General features: G+C 45.0%; 1 protein-coding gene across 4 annotated transcripts in view; it reads left to right on the top strand.

The window, feature by feature from the left end:
• FHOD3 (formin homology 2 domain containing 3) overlaps positions 1-15,102 on the top strand; it is a 494,073-nt gene that overhangs the window by 57,696 nt on the left and 421,275 nt on the right. For all 4 annotated transcript variants that reach the window (XM_027127768.1, XM_027127769.1, XM_027127771.1 and 1 more), the window contains exon 2: positions 2,900-3,006. In XM_027127768.1, the coding sequence (XP_026983569.1) occupies positions 2,900-3,006 (107 nt within the window). The remainder of the gene's footprint in view (positions 1-2,899; positions 3,007-15,102) is intronic.

Below are 15,102 nucleotides of genomic sequence, written 5' to 3' on the forward strand. Positions count from 1 at the left end.
TTTATAAAAATAAACAATTAAAAATAAAAAAATGCAAAAAACAGATATTTATAAAAATAAACAGTTAAAAAAAGAAACAAAGGTAAAAAATATTCAAATATATGTACATATATATGTATAACTGAATCACTTTGCTCTACACCTGAAGCTAACACAACATTGTAAATCAGCTGTACTTCAATAAAAAAAAAATACTCAAAACATGTCACTGCCTAATTGTTTCATTACATTTTTCTGCTACCTATGCTTGGGAGGTTACTTACATCTCCTGGATCTGTATGATAAAAATACTATATGCTGGTGAGCTGCTGTGTAACTTTTTTTAGCTCCACGCTCAGTGACTTCACGGTGGTAGCTTGAAACGGGCCATGGTGGAATATATATACCACATACACATGCACATCCTGCCTCTCTACACCACAGCAGTACTTCCTCTTGGACTCGGTTCTCTCTGTCTGGCCTGAGTGTGGACCACAGCCTCAGAATGCCTTCGACCCCCTAGTGGGGAAGCAGAAACTTTTTATCCAAAAGCTTCTTTCTTTGGACTTTCTTTGGACTCAAACATTTCCAGGGATGGAGACAAAAGAAATTGTTATGGCTTAAAGGGCTTTCGTTATTCCCATCTGCTAGTCTGTTGATTATATGTGGGATTAAAAATGAGCAGAAGTGTTGATACTATCAACAGAACGGACCACATAAGCTTTATTAGTTGAAAATGTCAATAGGAGTTAAAAGCAAGGATGAGCTGCAGTGATTACAGCTCTACTTACACATGGTCCAGTGTACATGGTAACGGGTTCCGTTTCCAGTGGAATTTTCCACCTAGCAATGATAAAAGTCTGATTTCAGCCCGCAGGAGACCCTTAGCCCAGGAGACGCCTTCTGCAGGAAATCCTTCCTGTCTGCTGCTTCCGCAGGCAGGGAAGCCAGCTCCCCTGTGTGTTGCCCCCAAACCCTGGGCACACCTCTCGTACCACAGCACAGTGAGTTTGGCCAGTTTGGTCTCTGCTTTCTCAGATGGGATGATCCATCTGTAAAATGCCAGTCAGGAATGCTGACCCTCACCAGCACGCCTTTAATAGTTTGTTATTAGAGAAATAAAACAAGTGAATCAAATAGGATTAACCCCTTCAAGTGATTTAACTATTTCTTACAAATAATAAAGAACAAATTCCTTTCATTCTGTTGAGGATAACCAGAAACACGGAACTGCGGGGTTTCTGCAAGAATTAGCAGCTTGTTATAGATGCTGATTCTGGACAAGTTGACAGTCTGCGTTTCTCTTGTTGAGGATAATAAGCAAAGCTTTTCTATCAAAGGAGACTAATTCCTTGTTTGAAATCTCACTTACACCAGGAGGATTATCAGGCCTTTACCTAGATGTTTTGAAGCGGCCACGTATTTGCCTCCACTTTTCCTCAATCTCCTGGCATTTTGGAATAAGAGCCTTAACTCACCCAAGTGGATGAATAATCAGAGCCGTCCTTACAGCCTGAGAAACGAAGCATGAAGTTATACACTTGGATTTCCTCATAATGTTAATCTTTGATAAAATTACTTTCCTGTAGTTTTAAGTGTATTGGTTTTTCTAAATGTCATGTAATGCCACAAAGGCTCACGTCTTGCTCTTGTCCCTGTCCAGGATGGGTCAGTGGAGGCTAGGCAGCAGAATGCTCTCTTCCATGCAGTGATTCAGGAACCTGAGCTGTTTCTCTCCAGGATCTGTCGCTTTCCAGACTTGGGAGTCTTCTCTGGCTCCTCTGCATCTAGCCACAGGCACGAGAAGAAAGGTGGATGGTTCTGCAGGGGTGTTATGGCCAGGCTGGTTGGGACCTTTCTTTCCTTTCACTGATATTCCAGTGGTCAGCACTCAGTTACATGGTAGTAGCCCAACTACAGGCCTGGGATATGTGGTCTCTGTCCCCAGGGGGAAAAGGGAATGGGGTTGGTAAATACGTGGCGTTACCTGGGCCACACCAGAACACTCAGATGACATAAGTTGTGTTTTGAAAGCATATTTTCAAGTCCTTAGAAGGTCTCTGGCCATAGAGAAGATGCAGAGCATAGTGGTCAAGAGCATGACCTGGACTGAAATCACCTATATCCAAATCCCAGCTCCACCATTTATCAGATGTGACATTGGGCAGGTAACTTAGTCTCTCTCTGTGCCTCAGTTTCCTCATTGTAAAATGGGGACACCAAAAGAAGTGAAGAGTTTGTGTGAGAATCAAATGATGTAACATATGTAAAGTGCTTAGAATTATGAATGGGATGTAATTAACAATATATAAGATTTGTTAAATACGTTTTCGAAAAATGAGGCTAGTAACAAAGAGACCTAAGGTCCTCTTTGGTGTGTTGTAATTTGGATATATTGTCATTCAGATGGATAATGTTTCTTTTTGTTCAACTGTAAAAATGTTTATTGAGCGACTATTAATTATAATGGCCCAGGTATGACCAAAGACTCTGAATAAGTAGGCTTCTCGTTGAGTCAAAGGAAACAGCATGTTTTCTCCACCAGATTTGCCTTTTAAACTCTGTGTCTCTCAATCAGTGGTCCCATCGGCATCTTGGTCTCCACTCCCCAGATCCATGGCTTCCCCTGGGCCCCTCAGAGTGGAAAGTGGCGTTAGCCCAGTGCCTGGTACTTCTCTCCCCTGTCCACGTATTGGGCGCCCTGTCAATATCACTCCCTTAGTAGGTGCCATTTCTGTCTACCTGCTTTGCGGTTTGCCTCCAATCTATTTGTACGAACATGCTACTTCTTCCAGTTAGGATCCAAATTTCAGAATAATGCTGGATTTTAAAAAACACATGAGGGCAACCTGATGTGATTTCCCTGTACAGATCCCCATCCCAGGAGCAGGCTGGGCATAACAGACTCTTTCTCTTGCAGCTAGATGACTGCACGCTGCAGCTCTCCCACAACGGCACCTACCTGGACTTGGAGGCCACCCTGGCCGAGCAACGGGACGAGTTAGAAGGCTTCCAGGATGACACTGGGTAAGAGAGACAACTGTCCCTCCCAGCTGGTCCCAACTTTCCACGAAATGGGGGTTCACTGAGGCCTTAAAATATCTTGGAGAAACCACCATAGCTTTGACCTTGTCTTCACTCACAGTCACACAGAAAGAAGGGAGATGCAAGTGATTCACCAGTAGTAACCGCAGACCCTTTTGAATTGGAGCAGCTCTTCTTGATAAAGCTACTCAGGAGTAGGAACATTTCTGGTGTAGTTTAATTAAGCACATGGTATTTAATAGTCTTTTTTTGTTTAAACCAAATATACTTAAATTAGTACTTTCCAGATTTTAGTGGATTGACAGCTGTTTTATATATTGTTTTTAACGATCAATTACTGGATATTAAGTTTTATTGGCAGATGCCTCTGCAGATCATTTTATACTGTGGAGAAAATAATTCTTAATTATGTTAATTAACATCAAGTTACTTTTAGCTTACATATAGGATTGCTTAATATTTCCGATTGCTGTGAGTCTGAATAAGGCAGTCCACGTAAAAAATCAGAGATGTGTACAGAAAGCAAAACCACTGTAGGAATATTGTCATACACTTAGCCATTCCCCTATTTATTAGATGATTTTTTCTAGTAATTGTTTTATCCTTTTCCAGATTTTTTAAACTTTTCACGTTGAGATGATTTTTAACTTCCAGAAGAGTTGAAAATAAAGCACTGATATTTCCCAAATACACTTTACCCAGCTTCCCATAGTGTTAACATATTACATAACCAGGGCAAATTTGCCCAAACCAAGACATTAATATTTGTAAGATACTGTTATATATTTACTAGATTATTGAAATACTGTTTGGATGGGGGCCCCCCACCTCCCTTTCTATTCCTCATTCATCTAGAGCCAAGTTTATCTCTGATTTTATCGCCTTCCTCCTTAGACACCTTCAGAGGCTCCCCGTTCCTTTCCAAATAATGCCCAGCCATCTTCATCGGTGTCCAAGGACCTCCCCAAAATTTGTTTTGAAGCTACCTTGCCTGACTTAAAAATATATTACAGTCAGATGAATATTATCTGAGACTGCTGATTTTTCATGAATGGCTCAAGAAAAGGAGGAAAAATGGGAAGCTTCTTAGTGTTTGTTTCCTACCTAACACCAGTGTGTACCGATGACTTCCTGAGTTTCCCCTGCTTTAACACCCATCACAACTTATGGTCTTTTCTCCCTTAATTGTCCCTCTTTTCTGCTACTGAAACTCTGCTAGGTCAGAACTGGGCCTGTCTGAATATCCAGCCTAGTGTTTTCTCAGCATGTTACAGGCACTTAGTGAGCACTGGTGGCCAGGTGAATGGCAGGGTCCCAGAATGTATTCCTGAATGGCATGAACTTGAGCACCAAGACCAGGGTCCTTGGTAGGAACCAGGCAGGTTCTCTGAGGATGCCCCTCCTGTCTCCTGAGTGGTTCCAAGGGCCACAGAAGACCCTGGAAACTGCCATAGGCTGTACACACGTGAAGCGTATCATTATTAAGTCACATCAGATTCTACTCATCATCATTTAAAAAATTGACATTATAAGACTGATAGATTTGAGGAAATCCATTGCTGTAGTTTTTACAAAGTACTTGATAATGACATCCTTTTATTTAACATGTCAGCATTCAGGCTGGATGACAGTCTAATGGGATGACTTCATGTCTCATTGATCAAACAGATCCCAGGAGTGTTATGAGTAGATCACTGCCAATTTGAATAATGTCTCTAGTGGTGTTGTGCTTGAAGACCATGACCTGTTTGATATTTTTTCTTTCTTATCAAAACTTGACTGGTTTGGAGATGGCAGCTTAGGAAAAAAGTGTTAATATATTAGATAACAATATCAAGAGTTAAGAGTGGAAGAAAATAAAGCTTTGTGGAGCACCTGCTATGCCACCCACTGTGTTAGGCACCTTATTTCACAGTATGTTTGTTTAATAGTTCATTCTGTTAATATCACAAACATGGAATTGGATTTTATCGTCTCCATTTTTCATTTGAAACTACCGAGGGCCAGGAGTTAAATCACACGTCCAGGGAGGCAGAGCCGGTAGATGGCGGAGCCACGTTTGAACACAGGTGTGACTGGTTCCCAAGTCTGTGATCCTCCTCCGTCCCAGGAGCTTCTGGGAAATGGCATTTCAGGTTCTCCTGAAGATGTACATACGTACTGGTGGGGACATACGGTTGGTTCCTGCAAGGACATCCTCAGTTCCAGGCTGACACACTGGCTCTAGCTGCAGTAGCACCCACCGCAGGGTTGCTCCGTCACCTGGCCCTGACGCTACAGCTCGCACTGTCAACTCCAGTTTCCAGATGCTGGAAGTCCCTTTGCGGCCGTTCCTGAAGAGCCAGGGAGCCCACTGCAAGCTCCCTGGAGTGGATGCTGGGGCATTCCTTCTCACTTTGTTCCCTTCTGAACTACCACCTGGCCAGCCATGGGTTCATCTGACAGATGCAGCCTTGATCACATTTCTGCACCACATTTCCAACAGCACGGGATGCTGGGGAAACGAATTATGGCAAGATGAGAAGGCAGGACTCACGATGTGGGAAACTGCAAACAGGGGAAGGTGACCCAGACGATGTCGGGTAGCCGCACATTTGACTGCTGTGTCCCAAACTCACCCCAGACTTTGAAATAGTCTTCATTTGTGGGACCCACCCTTTGTCCTCTGGAACGTACTCAGGGTGATATTCTTCTGTGTCTGGAAGAATGTGAAGAATCTACCTCTACTGATCTCTGGTGGGGAGATCCCCCGTCCCTGGCCTGGGTTGCAGAAGACACGCCAGGATGGTGCTGTCCGGCATTGCCGGGTCACCCTAGCGATCCCCAGGTCATTTACCAGCACTGAGCACTGGTGGCACATGGCAAGCTACTGGGAGCTGGCTGGAAGCAGCCTGCCGATGGAGATTTCCTGCACAGGTGGCAGGTGTCTGGGCACATCTGCAGTGTCACTTGCACTGAGTGTCCCTCCTAGGTCCTCTCCTAGAAGCGTGGCACTTGGCAAAGTCTGTGTGCTTGAGAACTCATGTCTCCCTCGAATGGGAGTTAAATTATAATTTCTTCCTAGTTAAGAATTGCCCTGTCGAGGAATGAAAAGGGCAAATGAAACCATTCTTTCTCTTGATGTTTTGGTGTAAATTATAGGAAAATACCTGCTCATGTTGTGGCCATCTCATGAAGACGGGTGGCAGGCTGTATGGAGATGGTCGTGGTGTTGGTACAGTGTGTTCTGAGTCCGTTCTCCTTGTGGAGGAGTTGGTTTCTTTGTTCTTGTCCAATATGCTGCTCTTTTATGCCGGACTAAAATTTAACTTACCCCTTGTTTAGAAGGATCACTCAGACTATAGCTAGTTGGAGAAGAGGAGAAAGACCTTCAAAAGTAGAAGGGCAAAGCAATTATTATGCTAGCAGAGTAGGGCCAGGTCTGTTTATTGCCTTCCAAAGCCAGCGAAGTTAGCAGGCACAGCAGGGTACAGCGGAAGCCAAAGCCCCTGGGTTATTATTCCCGACCCTGCCATCGTGGGACATTGGGCAAGCCACTTTACCTCTGATGGGAGTTTATAAAATTTATTTATAAAATGAGGACAATATTAACCAAGCCCATTTCCCTCCTTGTATGAGCAGGGATCCCACCAGGGTCTCTGTTGCCCAAGCAGAGCGTAGCAGAGAGCAGCGCTGCACAGTGGTTAGGGACGTGGGCTTTGCAGTTAGTCTTATGGCTGTGTGGCCACGGGGATGTTACTTCACCTCTCCAAACCTCAGTTTCCTTGTAAGTGGGGTAATATAATCATAATACTGCCTCCTTGGGTTGTTGCAAGGTAAAACGTGATGATGTTATCTAAATGTAAATGGGTAAAATGCATCTAAAACATTAAGCTGGTTCCCAGCATGTAATACAAACCCCAAACTAGTAGCCCTTACTATAATTACGGTCAGAATTTGAGATGATACACTGAAATGGGAATCACCAGAGTTTAGACCTGGGATGGGGTCTATGCAGGTCCATCACTGGGAGATCTCATTGTTTTAGTTGAGAAAACCAAGGTTGGAGACTTACCCACAGGGCAGAGCTGGGCCAGATTCTACCTCCCCAACCCCCCACCCCTGACCTTTCTGCTTAGTCCCACCCTCACTGCCTCTGAAAGGAAACCGGAGCACAGGGAACTGTCACAGAGAAGTGGGGTTAGAGGTTAGCTCTGAAGGTGACAGTGTGGGGCTTTGCAAAGGTAGCAAGGACAGTAGGTTGAGGTGTGGTAGAGCTCAGAGTGGGCCTGAGAAGCACGGGCCTTCAGGGATGCTGTGAGGACCAGTGTGGTTGTTGGACGGGGTGTACGCATCCCCAGGTGCTCCTGACCTGGAGTACCTCAGGGCACTCACCTTTTCCTCGGCTTGACTCCCCTCGGGCCTGCGCTAGAGGGTCAGCGCTGAGACAGTGCTCATCTCTGATCTTCCTCATCCCGCCACGCCCATTCCTGTCCCCACTGCGTTAGGTAGAGGTGGGGAAAGTCAGATGAAAACCTGTGGAGTGGGGTGGGTGGAGCCACAGTGGGAGACTTGTGGCTCAGAGATGAAGGATGTGAAGCCTGGACGTGGGAAGGGCTGTGAGGAAGCCCGTTCGCAGGGGCAGGTGGGCGCCGACCCCGCCAGCCTTGCAGTGGATGTGCTTGGAGGGACGAAAGGGTTTGGGGAGAGCTCTGGTTTGATTCTTAGACACCTAACTTCTCAGCCTGCAGCTCATGAGCGCCGAGGATCCATGTGTGTGTGTCGGGGGGCAAGAACCCCTGAGATTTCTGCAGGGTTTTGGGGTGGAGAGGGGTTTCAGAGCCTTTCATCAGATTCTCAAAAGAGTTCTCTACCTTCCAGATGTCAAGTTTGAAGGAGTAAGAAGTCGTTTTCCCTTCTTACTGTCTGATACAATAGTTAACCTCATCCAGTCACATCTCTGTCCGCTTTCCTCTGCATCTGGACCTGGTAGAATGGGAAATCACCTAAAATACGTTTTAAACCTAAATCTAAAAACCAGCTGAACTCAGAGAACCAAACTGAACAACAAACAAAAAACCTGGACAAAAGAGAGATTCTGGTTAGGGTGTGGATGGGACGCAGGGAAGGGTTTCCCCCCACTTTTCCTCGTAAGTGATGATCTGCAGCAGAGAGCGCAGGTGTGTTGTTGTCTGAGGCTCTTTTGGCAAATCATCGAAGGATTAAGGGTCTCCCGTCTTCTCAGTGCGAGGCTAACACTGCCGACCACCAAGCCCTGCTCCGGTCACGGTGGATGAGAGAACTGGCCCTTTTCAGACAAAAGGTGCCGTGTGGGGCAGGGGGTTGGTTCAGTGCTGAGCTTAGCGGAGCAGCCCAGAGGCCCCTGCACACCTGCTCCGGGTCACTGCTAGGCCAGTGCCTTCAAATACCCTGGGGGAAAGCCGCTTAGGAATGCCCGGACAAGACAGATGAGCTTCCGTGCTGAGTGGACAGTGGAATTGGCATGGCTCTAAGTTCCTTCAAATGCCAGATTGTATGACAGGACAAAGATGGAGTCAAGTAGGAGTGGTGGAGCCCACGTGGGCGCTTGGCTTTATGGTGTGGGTAGGAGTCAGAAGAGGACTGGCCTGCAAAGAAGGAGCCCTCACAGAACTCCTCCAGTAACAGGGAGGGCGGGGTGAGGGGACAGAACCTTGAACAGGGAGGCTGCAGTCAGTGTAGCCCACTGTGATGGGGGAAGGGAGTGACCTAATGGGTCTGAACCTGGTGGCTGAGGAAGGCGGGTGCACTGGGGCCTGGACCATTGGGGGAATCTGGAGATGTGATACTAGTTGAGCAGAGAGAAACAGGAGGATAAAATGGACACATGCCATTAGGTGGATAGTGTGTGGACGGTGGCCTACTTAGAGAAGTAGTGAGGTTCCGGGGGGCAGTTTGGGGAGGGGGAGAAGAGGTTTATACATGTTATTCTGAGGTTACGTCAAGCCAGGCTCAAGGTGCAAGGTGGCCAGGTGAGAAAGATTGGCCTGGCACTCAGGTGAGAAACATCAAGGACCAGCGAGACTGGAGGTGACCCCTTGGAGGAAGGGAGTTGAAAACCTAAAACGTCTCTGAAAAAATGAAGTCTGTTTAAAAGAAGAGGTAGATAATTAGGCCGTTTTGAAGACAATATGTTGATTACAAGATGCTCGTAGGAACCCAGCCTCCTTTTACCTTCCTGCTCTGCCATCCTGATGACGTAGCTTTCATCTCTCATGCTTCATCATAGTTACAGTATGGCTGCTCTCCCTCCAGCATCTCATCAGGGCAGGAAGTCATGTGTTGGTTAGGGTATAGTTTTCTCTGATGTAACCGATAGATTCCAAATTGTGGAGTTTAAATATAAAGGTAAAAATTTCTTTGTTGTGTAAGAGTCGAAATATAGCCAACTTTCCTTGGACTGGTAGAGCAGCCGTACCGTCCTGAAAATGAGAATTCCATCTCTGTGTCCAGAGTGATGGCTTTCCCTTTTCCCTTCTCATCTGCATCCCAGCTGCCAGGAAGAAGGAAGTGGACATAGGGGGTGAATGTCCATTCTGTGTGCATGACATAGCTTTCAGTCACATGCCATTGTCCAGAACTTAGGTCCATGATTATACCATGAATTTTGGGCTTGTGTCCAGCCAACCCTCTACCTTTATTACTAAGGGTATGAGGTCCCTGCCTTAGATGGGAAGAGTGAAGAACAGATGTTGGTGCCAGCTGGGTCTGCCCCCTTTAAAGAGTTTTTCCAGAACCTCCACCAGCAATTTCCGTCTGCAGTTCACTGAAGAGAACTGTGTCATGTGGCCACTCTTAGTAGCCGGGGAGACTGGAAAATATAGTTTTAGGTGGGTACACTGTCACCCCAAACAAAATCAGCTTCTCTTTATAAGACAAAAGGGGGAAATGCATATCGGTGGGTAACTGGCAATGTCTGCCTCAGCAAGGAGAAAATTTCAAAGAAGGGGCAGTTAAGAACACTATGCCATGGAGAAATCACGTTGTGACAGTACCCAGGCAAGGCCAGGGGTGTAGTAAGGAGGAGATTTGTGGTGTCCTTGGGGAGAGAGGAAGCAGAAGAGTAGTGGGGTGGAGGCAGGTGGAGATAGGTCAAGGGGAGAATGTGGGGCTGAGGAGGAGAGACAGCAGGATTGCGTAGGAGCTGGGAGTTGCGAATGGGTTGAACAGAGACTTCATTCCCACTAGGAGAGACCTGAGGGGGAAAAGCTAAAACTGTAACACTCTTAGAAGAAAATAGGAGTAAGTCTTCGTTTCTTAGATATGACACCACAAGCACAATATTATCCTATGTCGCAGACAAGGAAGCTGAGGCTCACAGAGGCTAAGTAACTTGTCCAGGATCACATAGATGACTTCAGAGTTTAGCTTTTCACCACTACCATCTCCTAAGGGAGACCAGAATGCATCTGGAGGCGAATGTAGTGGCAACCAGCTCTCTTGGACTTCGAGCTTCTGAGCAAATTACTCTTCACTAGTACTCTCCTTTTACTAGCTGATGACTGGTCCAAATCCTCTTCATTCCTCAGGCAGAGCATGGGCTGAGTCTCACAGTTTCAGAAGCTTACTAAGAGGAAGCTTATCCTGGGGCAGCTGCTGGGGGGGCCCCTAATCTCTGCTTCTGCTGCATTGTCCAATGTATGTTTTCTACTGTTGACTGAAATCATAGTTTAGTTCTAATTTGAGTGGAGGAATATTTGGGGGCATCGATTCTGCTGTTGATTGCAAGAAAAAGTCTTCAAGCCTTTGGCTCCATGCCACTCAATAAAATAATGTAAGCACTTGTTCTTACATTACGAAGACTTTGTATGTTATTTTTATAAAAATATTTTCTTGAGAGACAGGGACAGGACTGAAACACACGGGTTCAGAACCAACAGACTTGGTTCTGTGGTATTTGGTTACACCAGATCTTTTTCCCAAGGCCATAGACATTATTGCAGGAGAAGCTCAGGGGTTCTGAGAAACCAGGAAGTTGCAGGAAGTTCCTTCAGCGATAGTGCCATCAAGTCCCTGGCATGTGTGCCTCGGCTGGAGTCTCCTTGAACTGAGCAACTATTTTAGTCCTCTCATCACTTGGGTAGCATTGACCTTGGGTATGGGCAGCCGGTTGGCTGTGGCTAGTCTCTGAGGCCTGTGCTACTTTTCTGGCAGTGGCTGTGCTGATAGGAATGGGATCTGAATCTCCGTGGGGAGCTTTAGGTCAAACTAAACTGCCTTTGCCTCTGGGTCACCAGATTCTAGTAACTGATGCACCCCCATTTCACTCTGCTGCAAACAGGCCGACTTGGAAGGAGAGGCTGCTGATACAGCAAGCCAATATCGGGGAGAAAAGGACCATTAAAGTGCTTATGGTGAACACACACTGACAGCCTCCCACTGGTTTCAGTTTTAGAACATGGACGCTCCATGAAGGCAAATAATCAATGTTTGTATTAGGGTTCTTCAGAGAAATACAACCAATAAGATATGTCTTATCCATCTAGTCTAATCTAGTTTAATCTATCTAATCCAGCTAGGCTGTCTAGAGAGACTTACTTCCAGTAACTGGCTCACACCATTTTGGGGGCTGGCAAGTCTGAAATCTGTAGAGTGGGCCAGCAGGCTGGAAATTCAGGTGAGAATTGATGTTGCAGTCTTCAGTCCAAAATCTGCCCGGCAGGCTAGCAGGCAGGATTTCTGCATTGCTGTCTTGAGGCAGACGATCCTTTGTGGATCGAACATAGAGTCCAGCACACACTAGTCACCAGTGAACATGTGTGGAATGAGGGAATGGATGAAGGAACACCCATCTGCGAGGCAGCTTCAGGGAGGTGCTAGGCGTACGGGCTCTGGGGTCAGACTGCCTGGGTTGGGTCCGAGCTCTGTCACTTTCTGTGTGACTTCAGCTACGTCGCATAACTCTTCTGGGCCTCAACTTCCTTACTTTAAAAATGGCAATAATATTACCTACTTCCTAGGAGTTTTCTGAAGACTAAATCTGTAGAAAGTACTTAGAACCTCATCTGGCACACGATAAGCATTCCATAAATGTTAACAACTATTATGATTATTATTTTCTGAACCCAGACTGACATAGTATCCCACTGGGGGCAGGGGAAAGTATATCCATGATTATTTAATTTTCCTCTGAAAGTTTTAGCCAGGAAACAGAAGACAAGGGCATATTTACTAGAAAAGTGGGGATAAAGTGATTATTTTAAGATGTATGAAATGATTATTTCCCTGAAAGAAGCCAAGAGAATAAGCCAAAAGATTTTTAGAATCCATATTAGCAGCAAGATGGCATATATAGAAGAAATACATAACAATCAGCATTACCCAATTACAAAATATTGTGGTGGAGGGAAGGAAGCTATCAAATTTAAAGGACCTTACGATGGGTGTCGTCTATACATTGATATTTGATATAGATAAATAAAACATGGACATCTTGTAATTCTTGAATTCTTAGAATAAACCTTATTTGGTCCTATTTTATTAAATTCACATATTTGTTATTTTGGTTTGCTAATATTTTCTTAGATATTTTCATCTTAATTTTTTGTGTCCTTTTTTGCTAGATTTTAGTATTGAGGTCAAATCAGTTCTTTAAAAAACCTGGGACACTTTTTATGCTTAGAAAGTGCTGGAGAAGGTGATATAGCGAGGCACTTACACAGCAAAAGGCAGGATGGTGCGGGTGACGGTGGAGTCAGACACTCTGCTTTCAGCCCTGGTCTGTTTCCATCAGCTATGTGACTTTATGCAGGTTACGTCATTACTACAAGCTTTGCTTCCCGCATCTGCAAAGTGGGCACAACAGCGGTACCTGCGTCAAAGAGGAGAGAAAGTAGGGGTTGCAGGGGGAGATGAAGGACAACTTCTGTGGACCTGGCTGCACCCACCACTCCCTGGTCTCTGCTTTGGAAGGCCCCCTCCTTTGCCAGGGACTCCTGGGCTTTGGACCCTCATTCCCTGTTGAGGGACTTCCACAGCCTTTGGTCCCCAATTCCACTCAGGTTTCTTTCATTGTAGGATTTTGTGTACAGGGGCAGGCAGGGAAGGAGGTGAATATATTGAAGCAGAGGAATTATAAGTGATAAAACTACTTAAAAATAGGCCTTTTTTGTTCTATGCTCTCCTAAATTCTATTAGGGTTTAACTTAACCAGTCTGATTGCCTGGTTTCTCAATGTACAAACATTGAAAAATGCAGAAAAGATGATACCTCCAGAGTGGTGTGCTGATGGCTTCCTCAGGAACACTGTCCTAGTTCTTATGCAGGTGCCTGGATCCCTTGTGACCAGTCCTTGTGGGACTGGAGAATTCTGTGGGAAATCTGAAGCACTTCCTCAAAATGCAACTTTGCGGTTGTTTGAAGATAAAAGTGGGGGCTATCAATGGGCCCTTGTGAACTTCTCTAGAACTTTTGAGGAATTCTGAAATATTTTCTCCTGCCATCTCGTGCTTCTTCCCCTCTGGGCATCTAAAGCATGTATTTTGTCTACTGTCCATTTGGTATTTATTTTTGATTCATAACTGCTGATAACATGAGTTACAAAAAAATCTTCCAGATTAAAGAACTTTGGGTTTGCTGTTTCTAATAGTTAGGGTCTGGCCGTCATCAGGGGTTCACTGGTTTCTGCTCCCAGCTGAGCCCCTGGCTCAGCACTGGGTGAGGCTGCAAGCCTGGTGGCTGCTGCCCCCACCCCAGAATACCTTTCCTGGGAATTCACACAAAAGGCTGTTCAGCAGCTCAGTTCAGTGCACTAATGGGAACTTTCTTCCTAGTATGATCACAAGAATTGAAGGAATGTCAACATCAGGACTGTCTAGAGAAATTTAATCGAAATGAGATGGCAAAGGAATATGTTCCAGATGAAGGAACAAGATAAAACCCCAGAAGAACAACTAAGTGAAGTGGAGATAAGCAATGTACCTGAGAAAGAGTTCAGAGTAATGATCGTAAAGATGATCCAAGAACTCGGGAAGAGAACGGATGCACAGAGCGAGAAGTTACAAGAAGATTTTAACAAAGAGTCAGAAAATATAAAGAACAACCAAATAGAGTTGAAGAATACAATAACTGAAATGAAAAGTACACTAGAAGGAATCAATAGCAGAATAAATGAGACCCCCCCCCAAAAAAAAAGAATAAATGAGGCAGAAGAACGAATCATTGAGCTGGAAGACAGAGTGGTGGAAGTCACTGCCACAGAACAGAATAAAGAATGAAAAGAAATGAGGACAGTTTAAGAGACCTCTGGGACAACATCAAATGCACCAACATTCACATTATAGGGGTCCCAGAAGGAGAAGAGAGAGACAAAGGGCCTGAGAAAATATTTGAAGAGATAATAGCTGAAAACTTCCCTAACATGAGAAAGGAAACAGTAACCCAACTCCTGGAGGCACAGAGATTCCCATACAGGATTAACCCAAGGAGGAACATGCTGAGACACATAATAATCAAATTGACAAAAATTAAAGGTAAGGAGAAAATGTTGAAAGCAACAAGGGAAAAGCAACAAATAACACACAAGGGAATCCCCATAATGTTATCAGCTTACTTTTCAGCAGAAACTCTGCAGGCCAGAAGGGAGTGGCACAATGTATTTAAAGTGATGAGAGGGAAACACCTACAACTAAGAATACTCTACCCAGCAGGGTTCTCATTCAGATTTGATGGAGAAGTCAAAAGCATTACAGACAAGCAAAAGCTAAAAGAATTCAGGGCCACCAAACCAGCTTTACAACAAATGCTAAAGGAACTTCTCTAGACAGAAAAGAGGAGGCCACAACTAGAAACAAGAAAAATACCAAATGGAAAAGCTCACCTGTAAAGGACTGTCAAGAGAGAAAAAGATTTTTTCTGTGTGAGGAAGAAAGTTTTGAAGAAGTCTGTGTTTATAGGAATCTCAAACTTGTCTTCTGAAGATGGGTCGAGTGTTGTGTATTTGTGTAAACTCGAGGCTAGTACCTTGCACATAGTTTAACTAAAAAGGAGGGTCTTGGCTGCATTTGAAGGCACTGTGAATGCAGATTCTCTGCCCACGAGGAGCTGCCGGGTTGCAGGCTG

The sequence above is a fragment of the Aethalodelphis obliquidens genome, unplaced genomic scaffold (assembly GCF_003676395.1).
Source record: "Aethalodelphis obliquidens isolate GAN/ISIS:26980383/991018 unplaced genomic scaffold, ASM367639v1 scaffold32, whole genome shotgun sequence".
Taxonomy (NCBI): domain Eukaryota; kingdom Metazoa; phylum Chordata; class Mammalia; order Artiodactyla; family Delphinidae; genus Aethalodelphis; species Aethalodelphis obliquidens.